This window comes from Ochotona curzoniae, unplaced genomic scaffold (assembly GCF_017591425.1).
Source record: "Ochotona curzoniae isolate NIBS_2020 unplaced genomic scaffold, NIBS_Ocur_1.0 patch175, whole genome shotgun sequence".
Classification (NCBI taxonomy): domain Eukaryota; kingdom Metazoa; phylum Chordata; class Mammalia; order Lagomorpha; family Ochotonidae; genus Ochotona; species Ochotona curzoniae.
In genome coordinates this window covers 244583-268181 of record NW_024466723.1, presented here as the reverse complement: position 1 = coordinate 268181, position 23599 = coordinate 244583, and the positions used below count along the sequence as shown (strand labels likewise).

Sequence of the window (23599 nt, the reverse complement as noted above, 5' to 3'; positions counted from 1 at the left end):
TTGGAGCTGAACTGCAACTCCATCTGGGTCTCCACCATGGGAGGCAGGGGCCCAAGTATTAACCATCGCCTGTTGCTTTCCAGGGTGCATTAACAGGGAATTGATTTGGAAGTAGAATGAGGATTGCAGGTTGCTATTTAATCTACTGTGCCACACGCTGGCCCTGCAACTACATTTTTTCCCCCCCTTTACTGATTTATTTGAAAGGCAGAATTACAGAAAAAGAAAGAGAGGGAGAAAGACACACTGAGAGAATTCCCATCCACTGGATTATTCCCCAAATGGCTGCAATTGCTGGAGCTGGGTGGATCTGAAGCCAGGAGCTTCTTTCAGATTTCCCATGTGGGTGCAGGGTCTCAAGTACCTGGGTCATCTTCCCTGACGTGAGTTTTCCCAGGCTTGTCAGCAGGGATCTGGATTGGAAGTGGAGCATCCATATGGGTGCTGGCATCACAGGCAGTGGAAGAATGTGCTATACTACAATGCTGATCCACAAACTTTTGTTTTTAAAGATTTATTTATTTTTATTGGAAAGGCAGATCAGATTTACAGACAGAAGGAGAGATGGAGAGAAAGATCTTCCATCTGCTAGTTCATTTCCAAAGTGGCCACAATGGTCAGAGCTGAATTAATCTGAAACCAGGAGCCAGGAGCTTCTTCCAGATCACCCATGTGGGTCCAGGATCCCAAGACTTTGGGGCCATCCTCCAGTGCTTTCCTAGGCCCTAAGCAGGGAGCTGGATGAGAAGTAGAGAAGCAGGGACATAAACCAGTGCCCATATAGGATTCTGGTGCTTGCAAGGTGAGGGTTTAGCCATTGAGCCATTGTGCCATACTCCTCAGACTTTTTTTTTATTAAGCCAGACATTAATGAAATTTCCAAAAATTTGGACAATACCATTCTTTCCACTGGACTTTTTTGTCTTGGAAGATAGTTATTTTTCATAAAAATTTTATGTTAATATGTAACACAGGTTTATTTGAATATTTAAAAGTTTGTGTATTTTAGCTTCTAATACATGTTTGTTCTAGTATCAGTAGATATTATTTAATATCTAAAAAATATGAACTCTTAAATGACCTTTATAAAGAAAAATTCTTCCAAGATCACCCATCTTCTTTAATTTATTTTATTTGAAAGTCAGAGTTACAGAGAGAGAGAAAGAGATCTCTCATGCATTGGTTTACTCCCCAAATGACTGCAGTGGCCAGAAATGGAGCTGCCAGGACTTGAACTGGTGCTTTTATGGGATGCTGGCACAGTAGATTGAGGTTTAGCTTGTTATGCCATGGCGCTGGCCCCGAGGTCTCCAATCTTAAAGAAACAATGTAGAGAATCCTCAAGAGCACGAAGTTTGAGAATTGTTGACAATAGTTTTAGCATAGGAATTCCTGAATTATATATATATATATTAATTTTTTAATTTATAAGCTTTTTAAAAAAAGATTTATTTTTTATTATAAAGTCAGATATACAGAGAGGAGGAGAGACAGAGAGGAAGATCTTCCGTCCGATGATTCACTCCCCAAGTGAGCGTAATGGCCAGTACTGCGCCGATCTGAAGCCAGGATCCAGGAGCCTCTTCCGGGTCTCCCACACGGGTGCAGGGTCCTAAAGCTTTGGGCCGTCTTTGACTGCTTTCCCATGCCACAAGCAGGGAGCTGGATGGGAAGTGGAGCTGCCGGGATTAAAACCGGCGCCCATATGGCATGCTGGTGTCTTCAAGGCAAGGACTTTAGCTGCTAGGCCATGCCGCTGGGCCCTATATATTAATTTTTTTAAAAATATTTATTTTTTATTTTCTTTATTGGAAAGGTGGATATACAGAGAAGAGGAGAGATAGGAAGATCTTCCTTCCAATGATTCACTCCCCAAGTGAGCGCAACGGCCGATGCTATGCCAATCCGAAGCCAGGAGCCTCTTCCGGGTCTCCCACGCGGGTGCAGGGTCCCAAAGCTTTGGGCCGTCCTCGACTGCTTTCCCGGGCCACAGGCAGGGAGCTGGATGGGAAGCGGGGCTGCTAGGATAGAACCGGCACCCATGTGAGATCCCTGGCGTGCAAGGCAAGGACCTTAACCACTGTGCCACCGTGCCGGGCCCTATATATATTAATTTTTAAAAAGATTTATTTTTATTGGAAAGGCAGATATACAGAGAGAAGGATAGACAGAGGAAGATCTTCCTGTTGATGGCTTACTCCCCAAGTGCTCGTAGTGGCTGGAGCTGTGCCGATCCAAAGCCAGGAGCCAGGAGCTTCTTCTGGGTCTCCCAAGCGGATGCTGGTTCCCAATACCTTGGGCCATCCTCAACTACTTTCCCAGGCTACAGGCAGGGAGCTGGATGAGAAGTGTAGGCACCGGGATTAGAACCTGTGCACATATGGGATCCCGGTGCTCAAAGTGAGGACTTTAGCTGCTCGGCTATTGCGCCAAGCCCCTGAATTATATTTAAAAAAGAAAAAGAATCCAGGGGCCAATGACTTGCCAAAAGTGGGTTTGGCTGTTGCCTACAACACCACCACTCCATGGGAGCTCCAAACCCCCAGATGGGATCCCAGGTGCTTGTCCAGCTCCTGCCAGCGGGTCTGGGGAGGTGGTGGAAGGTGGGCCAAGTGCCTGGGCTTCTCCCTGCCACGCGGGAGACCTTAATAAGAGTTCCAAGCTCCTGGTCACAGCCTGGGCCAGCCCCACGTGTTATAAGGAGTTGTAATCAAGGAGTAAATCAGGGGGTGAAAGAAAACTTTCTCTCCTCTCTTTCACTATGCTTTTCAAATAAATACATGAACAAACTTAAAAGCAAAGAGAAGTTTACTGATAGGAGATCTTAGAGTGGAGATAAATGGAAGAGCAGATTGGTGACTAGCTGGGGAGTTTGAAGATTCCAGATTATTCTGGCCCTACCATTATCTGTATGTAGTTACTTGACATTTCTGCCCTTATCTATAAAATGAAAATAACACCTGTTTAACATCTCGGCCACCTCAGAGTTATCTGGTAGAGCGATCCAGAGGTCCTGGGTCAGTCATGCTCCGGGTTAGATCCTTGTGGATGTCCAGGAATCAGGTGAATCACTTGGTCTGACCTTGCCAAAGCAACTCTAGGTAGGACTGGAATGTTAGAAAATCTACAACAGGCTAATTAAAAAAAATTGATCATTTTAAAAAGATTTATGTATTTTTATTTGAAAGTCAGATATACAGAGAAGGAGAGACAGAGAGGAAGATCTTCCATTTGATGATTCACTCCCCAAGTGGCTGCAACAGCTGGAGCTGAGCCAATCCAAAGCCAGAAACCAGGAGCTTCTTCCAAGTCTCCCAAGGCGGATGCAGGGTCTCAGCACCTTGGGCCATCTTAATTGCTTTCCCAGGCTACAAGCAAGGAGCTGGATGAGAAGCAGGGCTGTCAGGATAAGGACTGGCAGTACTCATATGGGATCCTGGTGTGTTTAAGATGAGGACTTTATCCTCTAGGCTATCTTACCAGGCCCTAAAGTTGATTTTTTAAAAATTTATTTTATTTTTATTTGAAAGGCAGAGTTACAGAGAGGAGAGATAGAGAGATCTTCTGTTTTCTGGTTTACTTCCCAAATGGTTACAATAGCTGATGTTGGGCTTATCCAAAGCCAGGAGCCAGGAGCTTCTTCTGGGTCTTCCATGTGGGTGCAGGGTCCAAGGACCTGTACTGTCCTTGACTGCCTTCCCAGCCCTTAAGCAGGGAGTTGGACCAGAAGTGGAACAGTCAGGACATGAGCCAGCGCCCATGTGGGATAGTGGTGCTGCAGGTACAATGTGCCATGGCACCTGACTCTGAGTTGATAATTTTTCATGGATTTCATGGACAATGAATAACACTACAAATATGCAAATGACCAGAAATAAGGTTCCCACTCTTGCTGTAAATGATGAGTTCATCCTGCTCCCTGGAAGGGTGCTCCCGTTTGTCTCATCTTCACTGTTTTCTAAGCATGTATTCTTTTTTGTTCCATGTGACTTTCTCAGACTGTAGCTTGATGAGTTAGTGGAGCATTTTCTCAACCTCCTTCTGTATGGTAGTCAAGGACTGATGCTCTCTGAAAGCCAAGCTTCGATCCTTCATTTTTCCAAGTATATTATCCATTTTGGTAAGTTCTTATTTAGAAAGCTTGTCTAATTGGGGGATAGCTAATCTCCCATCTGGTATGTAATTTAAACTTCATGGATCCTTTTTATCTTAAAGGCCTTTTCCTAAAAAAGAAAAAAGGCTTTTTCCTGAAACTCAATACATTTTTAAATTAATAAACTTTTTTTTGGAGAAGTTTTAGATTTATAGAAAAATTGAATGGTACAGAGAATGGTTGTTTACTCTCAATTCTTCCCATAATTTCTGTTACTAACTTTTGTAAACGTTTTTTAAAGATTTATTTTTATTATGTTTTTATTGGAAAGGCGGATATACAGAGAGGAGAGACAGAGAGGAAGATCTTCTGTCTGATGATTCACTCCCCAAGTAAGCGCAACGGTGGATCCGAAGCAGGAGCCTCTTCCGGGTCTCCTACACGGGTGCAGGGTCCCAAAGCTTTGGGCCGTCCTCGACTGCTCTCCCGGGCCACAGGCAGGGAGCTGGAAGGGAAGCGGGGCTGCCGGGATAGAACCGGCGCCCATATGGGATCCCGGGCGTGCAAGGCGAGGACTTAACCACTGCGCCACCGCGCCAGGCCCTGTAAACGTTTTTTAAAATTTATTTATTTTTATTAGAAAGGCAGATTTACCAAGAGAAGGAGAGACAGAGAGAAAGATCTTTTATCCATTGGTTCACTCCCCAAGTGGCTGCAACAGTTGAAGCTGAGCTGATTGAAGCCCAGAGTCAGGAGCCTCCTCCAGGTCTCCCACGTGGGTGCAGGATCCCAAAGCTTTGGGCCGTCCTCGACTGCTTTCCCAGGCCACAAGCAGGGAGCTGGATGGGAAGTGGGGCATCTGGACATGATCCAGCACCTATATGGGATGTTGGCATTGTAGGTTCTGGAAGATTAGCCTATTGAACCCAAGCACTGGCCCCTATTATTAACTTCTTTAGTGTAGTATGTTTGTTAAAATTTATGAGTCAAAATTGGTGCGATTTAAAAAAAAAAGTTTTAATTTGACAGATTAAAAAAGAGTAGAAGACTGAGACAGAGGCAGAAAGAAATCTCCCATCCACTGGTTCCCAGAAGCCACAATAATCAGGGCTGGGCCTACCTGACACCAGGAGCCAGGAATTCCGTCTAGGTGTCCATGTTGGTGGCAGGAACTCAAACACTTGAGCTGCTGCCCTGTAGGGTACACATTAGCAGGAAGCTAAGTTGGAATGGGAATAGCCAGGACTTGGACCCTAGAACTCTGATAAGGAATACAGGCATCCCATGGAGTGACTTAACTGCTGAGTCAGATGCCTACCCCAATATTATTAATTACAGTCTGTAGTTTATAGTATTCTATTGTACATCTTGTGGATTTTGATAAAGTAAGATGGTGTTTTTCTGCCACTGTAGTTTCATCCAAAATATCTTTGCTGAGGTGGGCACAGTGGCTCAGTTGACTATACTCTGCTTGCAAGTTCTGGTATTCCATTTAGGTGCCATTTGTATCCTGGCTGCTCCACTTCCCATCCAGCTCCCTGCTTGTGGCCTGGTAAAGCAGCAGAGGAAGGCCCCTGTATCCATCCACATGGGAAACACAGAAGAATCTCCTTTGGCTGCTGCTTTTGGATGAGCCTAGCTCTAGTATTTGTGGCCATTTGGGGAGTGAATCAACAGATGGAAGATTTCTATCTCTTCTTCCCTCTGTGTTAATTTTTCTGTTCAAAAAAATAAAATAAAATAAATCCTTAGCAAACAAACAAAAAAGTGACAGCCAGAGATAAGAGGGATTATCCATGTACTGGTTCACTCCCTGAATGCTTGCAGCATCCAGGGCTGGGCCAGGCTGAAGCAAGGAGCCCAGAACTCAATCGAAGTTTCCTGTGTGGGTCACCGAGACCTAACACTTGAGGCATCACCTGCTGCTTCCCAACGTGTACGTGAGAGGAGGCTGGAAGTGGAGTACTCAGGACTGAGATATGGGTGAGGTATCCTAAGCAGCATTGTGACTGCTAAGCTGGCCTGCAACGTGACTGTGCCGGTGCCCAGTTTCTGTTGCTACTGGCAATAAATAGGAGTTCCTCTTGCTGCTTCTCCTTACAAACCTTTGTTTATCTCTGTGTTTTGGGTTTTCTCCATGTTAACAGCTGAGTAGCGGCATCTCAGTGGTTTAATCCTAGTTTCCTGGTGACATGTGCTGTGAAGCCCCTTTGCATATATACCTATTTGCTGTCCCCCCTTGAAGCTTTTATTAAAAAATTTTTATTTTTAAAAATTTTGTTATAATCTCTACATAGTTAATTAGGGCACAAGTTTCAAGGGCTACAGGAAAGTGGGTAAGACTATTATTTCCACACTTTTTTCCTATATCTGGGGTAAACGGGGAGGTAAAGGGAGAAGCCCCAGTCATTCTCCCACCCATCGCAGGTCCCTGATATGGGGCATGCTCCAAGGGTCTTACTCAAGTGGTTTTAATAATCCCACTGTTAGGAATTGCTGCCAGTCTCGCCATTCCAAGCACGATGAGGTCGCTGAAGAATCCTCTGATTGACATAGTCCATCTTAGAGTCTCAGTTTGCCCTGTTTTCAACTGCCAACATATGGCTGGGGTAGTTGATTGATTTGTTCTTTTCATGGTTACCCCCTTGAAGCTTTTAACTGCATACACTTTTCTGCTAGAATTTAAGCCCATGTTTTTTAAAACCCATGTGCTTGGTGTGCTGGCATTTGGGGGTGGAGAGGCAGGCATGGGCAAACAAGGAAGTGATCATATGTCTTCCACAGTTTTAACCTTCAACTCTCTGATGTCTAGATAACGTGGGCCATTGACTATAGTCCAGAGTACACCCATGGACTGTTCGGAGAATTCTCTCTGTCCCTACATATGGTACGTTGGAGGAAATGTTGATTCCTCTTGAAGATCTGAACATTTCTTCTGGGAGGATTGGAATAGTGGAGGAATAAGTTTTGACGGAAGAGAATAACTGTTTGTAGAGGCTGTTCTTTTAGGGTCCCCTTTGTAGTTATTCTTTGGGAAAATCCATTTAAAGGACAAAAACAAGAAGACAGCTCTCCAAGGGGTCCTGGACGCCTTTAGAGCATCAGTCTTAAGCAGAAAAGTCATGAGTGTGGCTTGATTGCCTTCGTGTGGGCCTTGTGGTACAGTTGTCTTAGAGTTCAGAGTTATGACAGAAATGCAATCTTGCAGGATGAGAAAATGGGCTGGAATGTTGCTGGTGATCACTGGATGCTCCTCGGCTGCCATCTTGCCTGTGTTTTTAAGTGATTTTAGAAGTAATTGAGCACAGTCTTCCTGATCTTTCTAAGTTTCCTTTCTTGATCATTTTCTCTGCCCAGACTTGAGTGTTGAAGTGCTTTGGACCTGCCTGAGGATCACTTTTCCTTTTTTTTTTCTACCCCCTCAGATGATCTCGACTACTACTTCAGCTTTTAACCACGCTGATGACCACCAGTTGTGTAATTCCAGCCCTCTCAGTTCTGGGCTACGCATTCCTGCCACCTGCTACTTGCTTAACCATTTCCTTTGGTCAGCTCGTAATTATCTTTTATTTATCTTGTCCAAAACACAACTCTGAAAACTATCTGTGCATTGGCCTCAGTGCTATGGCTCAGTGGCTAAATCCCCACCTTGTAAGCACTGGATGTCACATGGATACCGTGTCCCGGCTGCTCCACTTCCCATCCAGCTCCCTGCTTTTTTCAGGTGTGAATTTACTTGATTCTCTCTTATGGCCCTGAATACTCCAACATGCAGTTTCCTGATGGTATTGGATATTGAGTTCCCTGTGGCTGCTCATTTACCATCTGTGTATCCTTTGTGGTGAGCTATCTGTTCGGAGCTTTTGCACATTGCACAACTTTAATTTTTTTTCCTTGTTGTTGTGAGCTTTGTGTATTTTAGATATTTCTCTCTTTAAAAAGTTTGTGGGCAGACATTGTGGTATAGCATGTGAAACCATTGCTTGGGATGCTAGCCTTCTGTAACAGAGTACCTGAGATCGTAGTTCTGTCTCATTTGCAATCCAGCTTCCTGCTAATGTGCACCCTGGCCTGCAGCAGATAATGGCTCAAATATGGGGATTCTTGCTAGTCATATGGAGACTCAGAAGGAGCCTCCAGCTCCTGACCTGCATCTGACCCAGTACTGGCTATTTACAGGCATTTGGGGAGGGAGCCAACAAATGGAAAATTGAACACTTTCTCTACTTTCCTCCTTCCCTTTCAAATACATAAAAATAAACTTTTAGAAAAAGATTTCCCTTTTTTGGGGGGAGGGGATTCAGAATGGTTACTTCCTCTAAGAAACCTCCCTAGACTACCTGCAGTGTGACTACCTGACCTGGTCACCCACTATCCTGTCATCTTTACTGTTGTTTTTACAAGTGGTTCTTATCTGCTCAGGTAATTTGTTCTACCATCTTAAGGCTGAAACTTGTCTGTCCTGTTTACCCTTCTCTCCCCTGACCTTAGTTCTAGACTATTTTGCTCTTCTGAATGAATAAGTACATGAGGGGGAAATGAGTTGATGTGAGGAGTTTATCCAGATTTTTCAGTCCTTGTATTTACAGACAAGACACTTGTCCCTGCCTTTAGCTGTCTCCCACCTTCAGCTCTGAGCTCTGTAGGATTCTGTGGCATGCTGCTCCTTGGACATCCTTCCAGTACTTACAGTTCAATTTGCTTTGCTGTGCAGTTATCATCCCACCACTTTTTGGGGTTCTAGAACTTCATGGGCGCCTTTTACCTCTTGTCATCTGCTATTCCTTGTCCCTTTGAATGTGTGCATAGCCCTGCTTCACTGTCACTTAAGTAGGCCTGGGGGCCATGTATCACCAAAAGGCCTATGTCTTGTGTTCTTGGGCATTCTTTGTACCTGCTGTTGCCCCTGCTCAAACTGGTTACTCCTTCCTGGGCAGAATCACCCTCTGTCCTGGAGAACCACTGAACCTGACCATGTAAAATGTGTGTGCATGCCTGTTTAATTACCTTGTTACATGTCTGCTTTTCTTCCAAAACAGCATCCAGCATCATCTATGACAGTAGAGACAAGCTGGCCTAGCTCCTGGGAATTCCATTCCTTTTACTGTTTTGGAGCTTTGCTCTAGAAATGGCACATTTTTTGTGTGTCCGTGGGAAATTTGAGTTCCCCATCTCTGTTTCATGAATGTGAGGGCTCAACAGAGCACCTGGTAAAGTGGCACTCAGAAGTTCCATGAACCAGTGACACCTCTGCGTGTGGCCTAAATGTCAGGTTGGCCAGAAAAACCTCAGAGAAGTGATGTATTTTATACCATCAACTTTTACTTCCTGAGTTTGTAGTTACATGATCATTTTCAGAAATTCTAATAAGATTGCTTGTACAGGAATAATAGCTATAATTTCTCCCCCATTTTTTTTTTCAAACTAGATTGATAAATTTTCTCAAGTCATGATTTTCTGGCTGTAAAGCTGGAAGCCTGATCCACTTGTTGATCCCTTCTTCCAGATTGGGAAACTCACATGCAAAGAGGATTAATAACTCGCAGCAGCTCCCAGGCAGTGTTGTCTGCAGGAGTGCTGCCTTCATCTTCCAGACTTTGTTTTTCAGCCTAAGAACAATGCGAAGTCATCAGTAAGGTTTTAAGTAAGGGAGTGGCAAGCTGGAGTTTATGCACGTTTCACTCTCTGTGCACAGTCTGGGGAAAACGGTCCAGAGGGAGGCAAGTGGAGTTCAGGACACTCAACCATCCCCATCCCAGCCCTGCTGTACTTTGGCTGAGCTTTCGGACCGATTTTGTTTTATCATCGACTCTTCTCCTGACCTGGGGCGGGGGGTGTTATTCATCAGCTGTAGTACAAACCACGAATGCTTTTTTTTTTTTTTCTGTCAACTTTACTGTCTTCTACCACAACATTTTGGGTTGCAGCACCCTTAATGTGCTAGGGAAGCGAACCTGAGCATAACTTGTAGGCCGTCAGAGCTAATTGCTTTCTCAGTGTGAGAATGAATGCTGTGGTATTTCTCAGGATGAGCCGGGGGCCTACCTTTAAACCCCAAGTACAACAGGAACCTGTCAAGTTATTTTCCTCCTGCCTTCCTCTGAGTCACTTTTGCCCTTCAAGCTGTCCCCAAGCTCAATCCAGTCTACCTCTTTAGAATCTCAAGTTCAGCAGCGCAGCCCAAAGGGGTCTTTCTGAAATGTAAACCACACCCTTAACTTTGGTTTACAACTTTTCAAAGGCTCTCCACTGCCCTGGGAAGAAAGTTCGGGGTTCTTCAAACAGCTTCTAAACCAACTCTGTCCCAGTTCCTCTGGTACCCCAGTCTCCCTGTATGGTCTCCAGGGTGTCCTGCTTCCTCACACCTGTCTGGCCCCTGACCCCAGTGGATGTGAGCAGACGACAGCAGCCCGCTTTTCAGGACTGCTCTGATGATTCTGTGTACTTCCAGAGCAGAGCCCTGACCTCAGCTCCGATCACAGGATTTGCTTTTTTCAAATCATTTAGATTTGTTTTTATTTGGAAGGCAGAATTACAGAGAGAAGAAGAGACAGAAAGAGGATGTTTCATCAACTGGTTAACTCGGCTAGTAGCTATAACAGCCAGAGTTGAGCTGATCTGAAGCCAGGAGCCAGGAGCTTCCTCCAGGTCTCCCATGTGAGTGCAGAATTTCAAAGGTTTGGTCCATAGACTGGTCCTTAGACTGCTATGCCACAATGCAAGCTCCTGAGAACAAGTTTTTTTTTTTTAAGTTTTATTTATTTTTATTGGAAAGGCACATATACAGAGAGGAAGATTTTCCATCCGGTGGTTCACTCCCCAAGTGATCACAATGGATGGAGCTGTGCCGATCTGAAGCCAGAAACCAGGAACTTTTCCAGGTCTCCCATGTGGTTGCAGAATCCCAAGGCTTTGGATTGTCCTCAACTGCTTTCCCAGGACACAAACAGGGAGCTGGATGGGAAGCAGGGCCACGGGGATTAGAATTGGCACCCATATGGGATTCCGGTGCGTTCAAGGAGAGGGTTTTAGCTAGGCCACCACACCAGGTCCCAATTACAAGGTTTTTTATTGGAGCTGCACTAATTAGCATTATCTAGGAACCAGAAACTTTAACCTGATATCCCAAATAAGGTGGTAGGGACTCCTGCTGTAGCCATTTGGGGAGTGAACCTGCAGGTGGAAAATTCTCTGTGTATCTCTCCCTCTATCTTTGAGATACATAATTCTTTGAAGAAAAAGCACTGTTTGAGGGCAGGCATTTGGCCTAGAGCTTAAGATGCCTCTTAGAGGGTCCCCCCCAATCCCGTGTCAGAGTACCTGGCTTTCAAGGCCCAGCTCCACTCCTGATTGCAACTTGCAGCAGATGTGCACCCTGGGAGACAACGGATGTGGGGCTGAATAGGAGTGGTGCAACTTTTCATTCCTTAACTAAGGTACCTAAGAGAAGCTTTTGGGAAAGAAATTTTCTTGGCTTAGTTTGGGGACTCACAGTTGAAGATCAGACAGCATCACTAGTTGGCTTCTGGTGAAGGCTGGCAGTGGTTGAGAGGATGCAGAAGAGCCCATACACAGAGCCCCTGGAAGCAGCAAGAAGCTATTGACTTCATTAACCAGCACTCTCAGGAGACTGCCTTGCAGAGGCAGCCCCTCAATGACCTGAAGACGTCCCTCTGCACCACCTGTTAGTACAATTAGACCCACCGCCACTCTAATCCATTACCCACTGGCATTAGTCCATTAGTGACTGATGTAAGACCTTGAGGTTGAAATGTCTTCATGAGTTTGGGGAGCCATATCCTAGTTAAATCCATAGCAGTGAACATTCTTACTTGCATAATCTTTATATCTTCATAATAGTACTTATTTCTGTTACCTTAGTTATTGGGCCTTTCCTGATGGCAAAATTAAGTTTGTGTAAGGCAACAAACAAAATGAGTATACGCTTAGAATCTAGAGGACAGGATTGGTAGGGGAATTGGGATGCTCCCCTGTTAGGCACAGTTCTTGTTTTTGAGTGCAAAAGCCAGGGGTTGGGAGTGGGCTAGACCTGAGGCTGGTCTGCTGCACCTGTTGACATACATGTGAGACAGGTCTGGGGACAGGCTGGGCAGGATCAATCCTTAGCATACACTGGTGTGTGTGAGAGCCAGGACAGGGTGCAGGCCAGCCTGGGTTGGACCGCAACGCCCACCAGTTCACAGGAGGGTTGGAGGTGTGCCAGGCTGTGCTGGGCTGCTGTACCCGCTAGTATTCACAAGAGCCAAGATCAGTGTAGGACAGCAGGTCTAGGCTGCAGCACCAGCTGACAAGTGCCAGAACTGGTGCGAATCATGTCAGGATAGACCGCAATATCCCCTGGCAGGCACAAGATCTGGAGCTTGGAATGTGCCTGGCAAGGGAACTGTGGACACTCCCCAGCAGGACAGTATTTATCATGGTGAGCACAAGAACCAGGGCTTGGGATGGGCCAGGCTGGACAAGGCAGCGGTGCCTATCAGCATATGTGAGGACTGGGTCTGGGGGTGGGGCAGACTGAGCTAAGCCACAGCACCAATGGTTGTACATGAGGCCAGATGGGATACAGACAGGGCTGGGCTGGGTTAGACCCCAGCAGAGACTGACATGCTCAAAAATTGGGGTTAGGAATGTTCCTCGTAGGGGTAATTGGGGATCATCCTGACTAGGCTGGGACCAGGCAGCTGCAGCCAATGGTATGTGTATTGGCTGGTGCAAGTGACAGGCTGCACCTGACCCTGCACTGGCTGGCACACACAAGAGTCAAGACTGAGGTCACCCCAGATGAACTTTCTTGGGGGAACTCTCCAACTAGATTACTGGACTCAAACTCCGGTCACAAGGAAAATCGCAGGGTATGTGTTCCAACCTTGGAAGGCATGCTTCAAGACTGGGCCTCCTTAGTTGCTGATGCCTGTGTAGTGGACATGTCCCACCCACCTTCCTTCATACGTGACCCTCCAGTCAGAGGCTTATATGGCTGTACGTCCTTTTTGAGCATGTAGATAATAGTAAAAAGAAAATGAAAAAATTCACAAAGTTTGGAGAAGAAATGCAGTGAGCTCCTTTTGGAGGTGGTCCTGTGTTTCTTGCCATATCACATGGTTTCTTTATACTGGAGTATGTAAGTGAGAGCTGTTACTTTGAACAAACTTTTTTCGTGGTCTTTACAGTAATAAGTTCCCCTTTAGACAATGGTGACTCGTTGGTAGGTTATTCCCAAGGGGCTAAGAAATTCCTGTTCTGAAAAGTCCAGAAAGTCTTTGGGTGGCTGGCTGTTTCATTTTTGGTTTTCTTTTCACTTAGACGGTCACACTTATTTTTCTGTCTTTTGCTCTACCCACCGACTGCTCCCCTAGGCATAGTAGATGCTTTGAGGTAATGAAACTCTGTGATGCCCTACACCAGCCACGAGGGCACAAAGGGATTACACTTCTCTCCCATGCACCCTGAATGGTACCTGACACTCAGATCAGTGTGCTATCACTGTGCATTTCGGGGTTCAAGGAAATGATTATTAAGTCATAAGCTTAGAATTATCCTCGAGACGGAAATATTTTAGTTAGTTCTTTAACTTGTAATTTGAAAAACCAGAATTGAGATGTGAAGTGAACTGGCTTCTCTTAAAATTTTTTCAGTGAAGCAATTACAGAAGTGACTTTTCCCAGATGATCTGGCTAGACATGGCTTAGAGATAACATTTCTTAGGAAGAATGTTTGGTCTGATTACTTGTGGCAGCTGTTGTTAAATGTATTTTGTAACTAAGCAGCCTGTAAATGAGTATTTGTGTGCTTGCCCTGTACTGCGCTTTAATATATATATGTACTGGGAACAGAATTGTCTACCTTTACACCAAGAAGGTTGGGAAGGCACTGAAATCTGCATGTGGCGTGTGCCCAGACCAACTGCAAGGGGTTTGTCTAAGACAAAATAATAATAATAATAATAATAATAATAATAATAATATGTCCGCAGGGCCGATGGTGGCTCCACATGTGCTGAATGTGTCTGTGACAGGAGCAAGCGGGCTTTCCTCACTGAGGCGCAGAAAATCATTGTGAAAGTGTTGAAGGCACAAGCACAGTCAGAAAGCTAAATAAAAGCATGAAACTTTTTGAGTAATTAAAAATAATTCAAAAAGTTAAAAAAAAAGCTGCTAAAAATGTTTGAGGAGTTGCCTGAGAAGGAAGAAGACATTATTATAAACAACAGCTACTTAAAACAAAAAACAAACGGGAAACCTTTTTATTCCTCTTCAACATTGGTGGAAGATTTTGTTAATCGGTGGAATTTTGGTTCTTCAATATTTAGTCTTCAGAAAGTTCATAGAGAATGCATACTGTAGAATATGATGCACAGATTTTTAAAATATTTGTGATATTTGGCCTAGTGGTTGAGATCCTGCATCCAGCGTGGGTGCCTGGGTCCCAGCGCTGCTCCCAGCTCCTCATTCCAGCTTCCTGCTAGTGCAGGCCCAGGGAGGCCACAGGTGATGGCTCACATAGCTGGGTTCCTGCCACCCCAGAGTGAGACCTGGATTGAGTTCATAAAGAATGAACTCACGTGGCACTTTATTTGAAAGGTTCCCCCAAAGAGGATGCAAGTATCCTCACAGTTTGACCAAAAACCATCCCACAGAAAAGTGAACTTTAAATTTCATTCCCTTTTGGTTGTCCGTTTTTTTTTTCTTTTTTTTAAACTTCATACTGATGTTCTCATTTCTTTGTTTAATAAATATTTTAGATATATGTTGTAAATGAGAAGTAAATGTTGAATTCTAAAATTTTAAATTTATTATAAAGTTTTTAAATTTTTATTTTTTTAGATGTATTTATTTTTCTTGGAAAGTCAGATTTACAGAGAGAAGGAGACAGATATTCTATCTGCTGGATCGGTCTCCAAGTGGCCACAATAGCTGGGGCTAAGCCAATCTGAAGCCAGGAGCCAGGAGCTTCTTCCAGTCTCCCACATGGATGCAGGGTCCCAAGGCTTTGGGCTGTCCTCGACTGCTTTCCCAGGCCACAAGCAGGGAGCTGGATGGGAAGCGGGGCTGGCGGAACACGAAGCAACACCTGTATGGGATCCCAGTGTGTGCAAATCAAGCACTTTAACCACTAGGCTGGGCCCTGATCTTTCTTTGAATATTCTCACTGTCCCCAAAGAAGCAGCTCAGGATTACCCCGCCCGTACATGTCTCAATCTCAGTGTTATTGTGGGGTCTTCCAGAGAGCACCTAGTGGGTGGCTGCTGATGATCCAGACTGTGCAGAAAGAGGTTTAGAGATGGGTTATCTGAGCTTCCGACCTAGGTAGTCACAGACCTGGGAGCAATTTGGATGTCTGATAATTAGCTTCCCTTCTGTGTCATCAAGAAAGATAAACTTACTTTTCCTTCAGTGGGGACTCCCAAGTGGCTTCTCACCCTTTTAAACCAAAGTCTTAGAATTGACTCTCTGTCCTCCCTGAACACCAACATTGCTCAGGTTGGTCCCTCTACAGGTTTGCTGTATCTAGCTCCCCACTCACCTGAAGGGCTGTAGTTGGAGAGTAAAGAACTGGCATCTTTCCTTTATTTTTGTTATTAATATTATTTTATGATATAGTTCCATAGGCTCTGGGAATTCCCTTTCCCTCTCTCAAAGTCCCCCTCCCCCATCACACTGTTTTCCCCTATATTATTACAATGATATAGTTCTTCATAAATAGTCATAAGTCCATCATTGTGGGCATGGACAATGGCAGAGTCCAGTATTGTATTTTTTTTACATTTTATTATTTTTTGAATTATTATTATCATTTTATGATATAGTTCCATAGGCTCCTGGTGTTTCCCTTATCCCAGCCCCAATCCCCCCCAACACACATACACACCTAGTTCCTCTGTATCATTACTAAAGTATAGTTCTTCATACACAGTCATATGTCCATCATTGAGGGCATGGACAATGGCAGAGAGTCCAGCATCCTATTGTCAAGATAAAGTAAACAGTTTCATTGTAAGTCCATCTTTGTCTGGAAGTAGGAATGCATACTACATTGTATCCTCACATCTGGATATGTTAGTCTCCATTTCACAGCTACTGTACATCCCCTCAAATGAAAAGTCATAATACAAAATCAACAATAGAAAGAAAAATAGAAATTTACAATGCCATGAAGTTAAATAACATGTTACTAGATAGCCAGTCTCCATTACACAACTACTATGCATTTTCTTAAATGAAAAGCCACAAAACAAAATCAACATCAGTAAGAAAAAAGAAATTAACATCATGAAGTTAAATAACATGCTACTAAATGACTAACGTGTAGCTGAAGAAATGAAAATCAAGAACTTTCTTGAAGAAAATGATGCTACTGTATGATCTACGAGTCATTGAATTACTTAATCAGAAGAAAGTGTTTTGAAGAGATGAAACTAACAATACATGAAAACCCATGTGATAGGGCCCGGCGCGGTGGCGCAAGTGGTTAAAGGTCCTCGCCTTGCACGCCCGGGATCCCATATGGGCGCCGGTTCTAATCCCAGCAGCCCCGCTTCCCTTCCAGCTCCCTGCCTGTGGCCCGGGAGAGCAGTCGAGGATGGCCCAAAGCTTTGGGACCCTGCACCCGCGTGGGAGACTGGAAGAGCCTCCTGGCTTCGGATTGGCATAGTATCGGCCCGTTGCGCTCACTTGGGGAGTGAATCATCGGACGGAGGATCTTCCTCTCTGTCTCTCCTCTCTGTATACCCGCCTTTCCAATGAAAAAATAATAAAAATAAATCTAAAAAAAAAAACCCATGTGATATAGTTTCCACTGATTTTTGTTGGTGAAATGTGTCTCTTCTAGACAACAAATAGATGGGTTTTGTTTTTTAATCCAGTCTACTAATCTATGATGTTTGATTGAGCTTAAGCCATTTACATTCAGGGTTAATATGTATGGGTGGTACTTTGGTCCTGTCATTTTAGGAATGGGTTGTTCATTGGTTTAGTCTTCTGTTGTCATTTTACTGGGATATTCTTCACATTTGCCTTTGGTTTTGTTTGGTGCTATTCCTCTTCTCTGTCAAGAGAACATCTTGAAGTATCATTTGTAGGGCAGGTTTGGAAGAGGCAAATTCTTTTAACTTTTCTTTACTGTGGAAGAATTTTATTTCATTTTCAAAGACAAAAGAAAGCTTTGCTGGATATGTTATCCTAGGTCGATAATTTTTTGCTTTTAGAATCTGGAATATGTCATTCCATTTTCTTCTTGCCTATAGAATTTCTTGTGAGAGATCTCCTGTGAGTTCAATTGGCATCCCTTTATATGCCAATTGATTTTTTTTCACGTGTACATTTAAGGATCTTTTCCTTATGTTCAATTGAAGAGAGCTTAATCATCATGTGTCTTGGTGAAGATTGCTTTTGATCAGGACTATTGGGAGTTCTGTGCCCCTCCTGGATCTTGTTTCCCAATTCTTTCTCTAGATTAGGGAAATTTTCCTTTATTATTTCATGAAATATATTTATAAAACCAGTTTCTCTTTCTGCACCTTCTGGGACTCCCATAACTCTTACATTAGGCCTCTTAATAGTGTCTTTCAATTCTTGAATACTTTTTTTGTCCTGATCCAGCTCTGCTTCCAGCTTTTTGTTTGCTTCCCCCTGGTGACAGGAAATATCTTCCAATTCTGAGATTCTTTCTTCTGCTTGCTTCATTCTATTTTGGAGACTCTCCACTATACTTTTAATTTGCTCTACTGTGTTCTTAATTTCTGATATATCAGCCTTGATTTGCTTTATTGCTGCTATTGCTTAAATTATCCCTTAAATTCTGGGCCCGGCGTGGTGGCACAGTGGTTAAGGTCCTCACCGTGCATGCCAGGATCCCATATGGATGCCGGTTCTATTCCCGGCGGCCCTGCTTCCCATCCAGCTCCCTGCTTGTGGCCTGGGAAAGCAGTCAAGGACAGCCCAAAGCTTTGGGACCCTGTACCCGCGTGGGAGACCTGGAAGAAGCTCCTGGCTTCGGATCAGCATAGCATTGGCCGTTGCGCTCACTTGGGGAGTGAATCATCGGACGGAAGATCTTTCTCTCTGTCTCTCCTCTCTGTATATCTGCCTTTCCAATAAAAATAAAATAAATCTTTAAAAAGAATATTCCTTAAATTCTTTGACTCTTGTATGTGCTTCTCATTGTTGATTAGAAGCTTTAAAATGAGTTTTCTGAATTCTGTGTCCCCCATTTTCTTGATGTCTTTTTCAGTTAACTCTGAGGTTGGCATAGGGTTTTGCTCCTTTGCAGGGGAGTTTTCAATAATATTCATTGTGCCTTTGTCTCTTCTTTTGCTCTTGGTCATTGTACTTCTGGTTAGCAGTAGCAGAGTTTTCTCCCTGAGGCAGGTTTCTAAGCTGTGTCACCCACAGGTCTACTGTTCGATTTTACTTATTGCAGTTGGTACAAATTCTTTGTTTACAGCCAATTGTGCCACTCCTTCCAGTGAGTTCCAGGTCTGGGTTCTTATGTTAGATTTCCACAAAGAACTCCGTAGCCCCAACTCCTGGCTCACCAATCTCCACCTCCTGTGATACTGTGCTGAGGCTGCACTGTTGTCTGTACAACCTTTCTCCCACTTCCTGTTGGAGCAGGTCCCAGGATTAGGGAGACACCAGGTGTCCTATATAGCTAGGTTGTTGGTGGTGCTGATCTTGCCAGAACCTGTTGGACGTTAGGTCTGGGTGCCACATGGACCTATTTTGACCTGTACAATGCCACAGTCAGTATTATTTTCCTGCGGGACCAGTGCAATTCACAGAACTCAGTGAATTCTTAAGAACACAGCATATGTGTAGTTCACTGTTGCCCCTGAAGTCCTAAAACTTTTTCCACACTGTACAAAATGTCACCTGACGTGCCCCTACTAGAATTCTTGATCTGCTGACCATCAGGTCTGAGGGTTGTCTTGGGTGGAATCTGTAGAATGCCATGTTGCGGCAGTTCATTGAGTCAGAAATGAGTTCACTCCCAGCTCGCCATATGCTCAGTCCTTTCCCTTGTCTTTGCCTCCATAAGCAAAATGGTGCCCCATTCAGCTCTAGGGGGCTGACTGAGCTGTGAAATCCACTCTATTCTTGCACAGCCCGTCTGGAATCTGCTGCTCTGTCTTTGTTCCTGGTCAAATCAAATGGACCAGCAGGACAGTTCTTTGTCTGGGTTCACCCCCCAAGCTCTCAGTGAAAGTCCCTTCCCACCTGGTTGCTGGTGGAGTTCCAGCTGCTGGTGGAGTTCAGATCGCAGTTAGCTGAATGCCTCTGGAGTATCAGTCACTGCAACACCACACTGTTGTGTCTGCTGCTTCCCTGTGTCTGTCAGTCTCCACGTACCCCTCTGCTGTTGTTCTGTCCTCTCCTATTTCCTGGGATGTGTCCTCTCTGCTTCATGCTGATTAAATGTTTCTCCATTTGTTTAAACGTGTTCTTACTCTATTCTGCCATCTTGAGATTCTAGCATCGTATTGTCAAAATGTATTTCACAGTTTCGTTGGGAGTCTATCTTTGATCTGGAAATGGAGATGCATACTACATTGTTTCCTCACACCTGGATATGACACTGTTCATTACAGAGTTGTTTTGTGGCTTTTCATTTAAGAACTGACATTTTTTTCAAATTTTTTTTTATTATTATTGGAAAAGCAGATGTACAGTGAGGAGACACAGAGAGAAATCTTCCATCTGTTGGTTCACTCCTCACATGACCCTAATAACTGATCCGAAGCCGGAATCCAGGTCTCTTGCATGGATGCAGTATCCCAAGGACTTGGGGCATCCTCCACTGCTATCACAGGCCATAAGCAGGGAGCTGGATCAGAAGCAGAGCAACCAGGACACAAACTGGTGCCCACAAGAGATACTGGCACTTCAAGGTAGAGGATTAGCCTGTTGAGCCATGGCACCAGCCTTAAAACTGACGCTTATTGAACATCTGTTGTGTGCTACACACTGAGTGTGCATTGCTTGGAGCCAGCATTGTGGTGCAGTGTGTAAAGCTACTGCCTGCAGTGCTGGCATCCCATATGAGTGCCTGTTTGAGTCCTGCCTACTCCACTTCCAATCCAGTTCCTTAATAATGGTCGTGGGAAAGCAGTGAAAGATGGCCCACGTGACCTGGCCCTGACCACCCACTTGGAAGACACAGATGAAGCTCTTGACTCCTGGCTTCAACTTAAGTCTACCTCCAGCTATTGCAACCATTTAGGGGAGTGAACCAATAGATGAAAGATCTCTCCTTTCTCTCCCTCTTTGTAATTCTTTCAAAATAAGTAAACAAATTAAACAATTCTCAGTGGTCTTGTGAGATGGATATTACAACTTCTACTTCATAGAGGAGGTAGAAGTGGGGCTTCCGGGATTAGAACAGGCGCCCATATGGGATCCCAGTTCATTCAAGACGAGGACTTTAGCTCTAGGCCACGCCGCCAGGCCCAAGATCTAGAATTTAAGTAACTTTTCAACCTCATGAACCTTTGACAGACAGTGAAGTCTGGTGCTTGGCATTATGCCTGCTTGTCATCCCAGGTTAATACAAATGGTGGTATCCTGGAAGGAGAGATTGTGAATGTGCCTGTTGTTCTAAGCTGGGAAAAATTTGCAGGAGTCTTCCCAAAGTATCTCTTTCCCTAATTACATCTCTGGCTCCTGTGCTGATCAGTGGGTTATTTCTAGATTGTCTATTCCCACTTGGGCCCGTTGTGACCACATGAATACTTTGGTTGGCAGGCGGTGTCCCTGACTCCTGCAGGATGGCCCAATGGAACCAGCTGCAGCAGCTCGACACACGGTACCTGGAGCAGCTCCACCAGCTGTACAGTGACAGCTTCCCCATGGAGCTTCGGCAGTTTCTGGCCCCTTGGATCGAGAGTCAAGACTGGTGAGTGCTTCACAAGAAACTCCCCAGACTGGTAGGTTTGGGTTTGAGTCAAGACACCTGACCTGTTTTGGCCTCATGCTTTGCTTACTATATTTTTTTCTTTGTAAATATTTATTTATTTTTATTGGAAAGGTGAATATACAGAGAGGAGGAGAGATAGAGAGGAAGATCTTCTGTCCAATGATTCACTCCCCAAGTGACCACAACGGCTGGAGCTGAGCCAATCCGAAGCCAGAAACCAGGAGTTCTTCCTGGTCTGCCATGCAGGTGCAGGGTCCCAAGGCCCCGGGCCAATCCTCTACTGCTTTCCCAGGCCACAGGCAGGGAGCTGGATGGGAAGCGGGGCTGCCAGGACTAGAAGTGGCTCCATATGGGATCCCAGCGCGTGCAAGGCGAGGACTTTAACCACTACGCTATTGTGCCAGGCCCTTTGGTTACTATTTCATGAAAAACTTATGGGCATAGGTAATGGGAACTAGAGACCAGCAGGTAAAGCGGTACCTTTAGGGCCCGGCGCAGTGGCTTAGCGGCTAAAGTTCTTGCCTTGAACGCACAGGATACCATATTGGCACCGATTCTAATCCCAGTAGCCCCACTTTTCATCCAGTCCACGTGGGAGACCCGGAAGAGGCACCTGGCTTCGGATCAGCACAGCACCGGCCGTTGCAGTCATCTGGGGAGTGAATGGTCGGATGGAAGATCTTTTTCTCTTTCACTCCTCTATGTATATCTGCCTTTCCTATAAAAATGAATAAATTAAAAAAAAGAAGTACCTCTACTCTTTTTCTTTTTAAATTTAATTTATTTGGAAAGCAGAATTAGGGGAAAACACACACACACACACAAGCACGCCTTCTGCACAGATTGATTCCCCACATGGCCACAACTATAGAGCTGGGCCAGATCAAAGGTGGGAGCTAGGAGCTTCTTCCGGTCACTCATGTGGGTTCCGGGGTCCCCAGCATTTACACTCTCTTCCGCTGTTTTTTAGGGTGCACTGACAGGGAGTTGGGTTGGAAGTGGAGCAGTCGGGACATGAACCAGTGCTCATACGGGATGCTAATGTCCCAAGCAGCAGTTTTACTTACTGTGTCACACCACGCCACAATGCCGGCCCCTGGTCTTTTTAAGGTTTTCATTGTTGGAAGGACATTTGGGTGGGAGCTGGTGCTGTGGTGCTGTTAACCATTTATGGCACCAGTTCAGGTCTCAGTTGCTTCACTTCCAGTCCAGCTCCCTGCTAATCTGGGGTGGTGAGGCAGCAGGTGGAACATCTCTCTCTGTCTTCCCTTCTCTCTTGGTAACTCTGCCTTTGAAGTAAAAATAAATACATCTTTAAAAACTTTAAAACTTTTTAAAACTTTTTAAAGTTTGTTTTTGAGAGAGCAGGGATAAGGTTGATGCAGAGGAAAAAGAGCTCCCATCTTCTGGTTCATTCCCCAAATGCCTGTAACAAACTGCCTGGACCTGACCAAAACCAGGAGCAGAGAACTCATCCTGGGACGCCCAGGATGGTGATAGGAACTCCATTCCTTGAGCAGTTACCTGCTGCCTCAGGGGGTCTGTGTTAGGAAGCCGGAGCCAGGAGCCAGAGGCAGGATCTGAGCTGAGACACTACATGGAATGCAGATGTCTAAGTGCGGGGGCCCAAAACTTCCTGCTCTTCCTCTGGGATGCTGGGGGGGGGGGGGTGTGTGTGTGTGTGTGTGTGTGTGTGTGTGTGTGTGTGTGTACACGCATGCGCATTGAGCTTTCAGTCATTCCTCACTGCTCTCTCTGCTAGGGCCTACGCGGCCAGCAAAGAGTCCCATGCCACCTTGGTGTTTCACAATCTCCTGGGTGAGATTGACCAGCAATATAGTCGTTTCCTGCAAGAGTCCAATGTCCTCTATCAGCACAATCTGCGCAGAATCAAGCAATTTCTCCAGGTAGGAGGGGCCCTGGGCCTGTTGCCTGTGGGAGGGTGGGGGTCTTTTTTATCTTTGGCTAAGTACTGAGAACCTGTCTCACCCTCTCAGTCAGAGGAGGGACATCAAGTGTTCTCAAGTCTCTCTACAGCCCTCTCACCCCAGGACATTTCTTTTTTTGTTTGTTTTCTTGCCCCCTGCACATTTCATCAGTCCCTTCTTTTGCAGCAATTGGCTGTTGGGTTAATCCCATGACACCTGTTAGCACCACTGGATTCCTCCCTTAGGACTGTTGACTGCTGCTGTTGAATGTTAAGAGCGTGCCCAGACTTGGATTCCTTGATGGAGCCCTCTGTTCTGAGACTTGGAGCAGTGTACCTGCTCTCAGACAGCACCAGCCTACTGTATCTGCCTGCCTGCTTCCTTCCTCCCTCTCATCAGCCAGGCTCTCAGTCTGTGGCTGCTTTGTTTTGCATCAGAACTGTAACTGGTTCCTCAGTTGGTGAGGAACTTCTCTGTGGTCAGCTGCTGCCCTTCACTTTTCTTCTGTCCGCCTACAGAGCAGGTACCTTGAGAAACCAATGGAGATTGCCCGCATTGTGGCCCGGTGCCTGTGGGAAGAGTCCCGACTCCTCCAGACGGCAGCCACTGCCGCTCAGGTAAGCCCCGAGAAGACCCAAAGCACTGC

The 23599-nt window shown here is 45.1% G+C and overlaps 1 protein-coding gene across 4 annotated transcripts in view; it reads left to right on the top strand.

Annotated features, from left to right (window-relative positions):
- The window catches only part of LOC121166575 (signal transducer and activator of transcription 3), a 60863-nt gene that overhangs the window by 12541 nt on the left and 24723 nt on the right, over window positions 1-23599 (top strand). For all 4 annotated transcript variants that reach the window (XM_040995774.1, XM_040995773.1, XM_040995776.1 and 1 more), the window contains exons 2-4: window positions 20854-21004; window positions 22788-22932; window positions 23472-23570. In XM_040995774.1, coding sequence (XP_040851708.1) covers window positions 20877-21004; window positions 22788-22932; window positions 23472-23570 — 372 coding nt within the window. In that variant the 5' untranslated portion in view covers window positions 20854-20876. The remainder of the gene's footprint in view (window positions 1-20853; window positions 21005-22787; window positions 22933-23471; window positions 23571-23599) is intronic.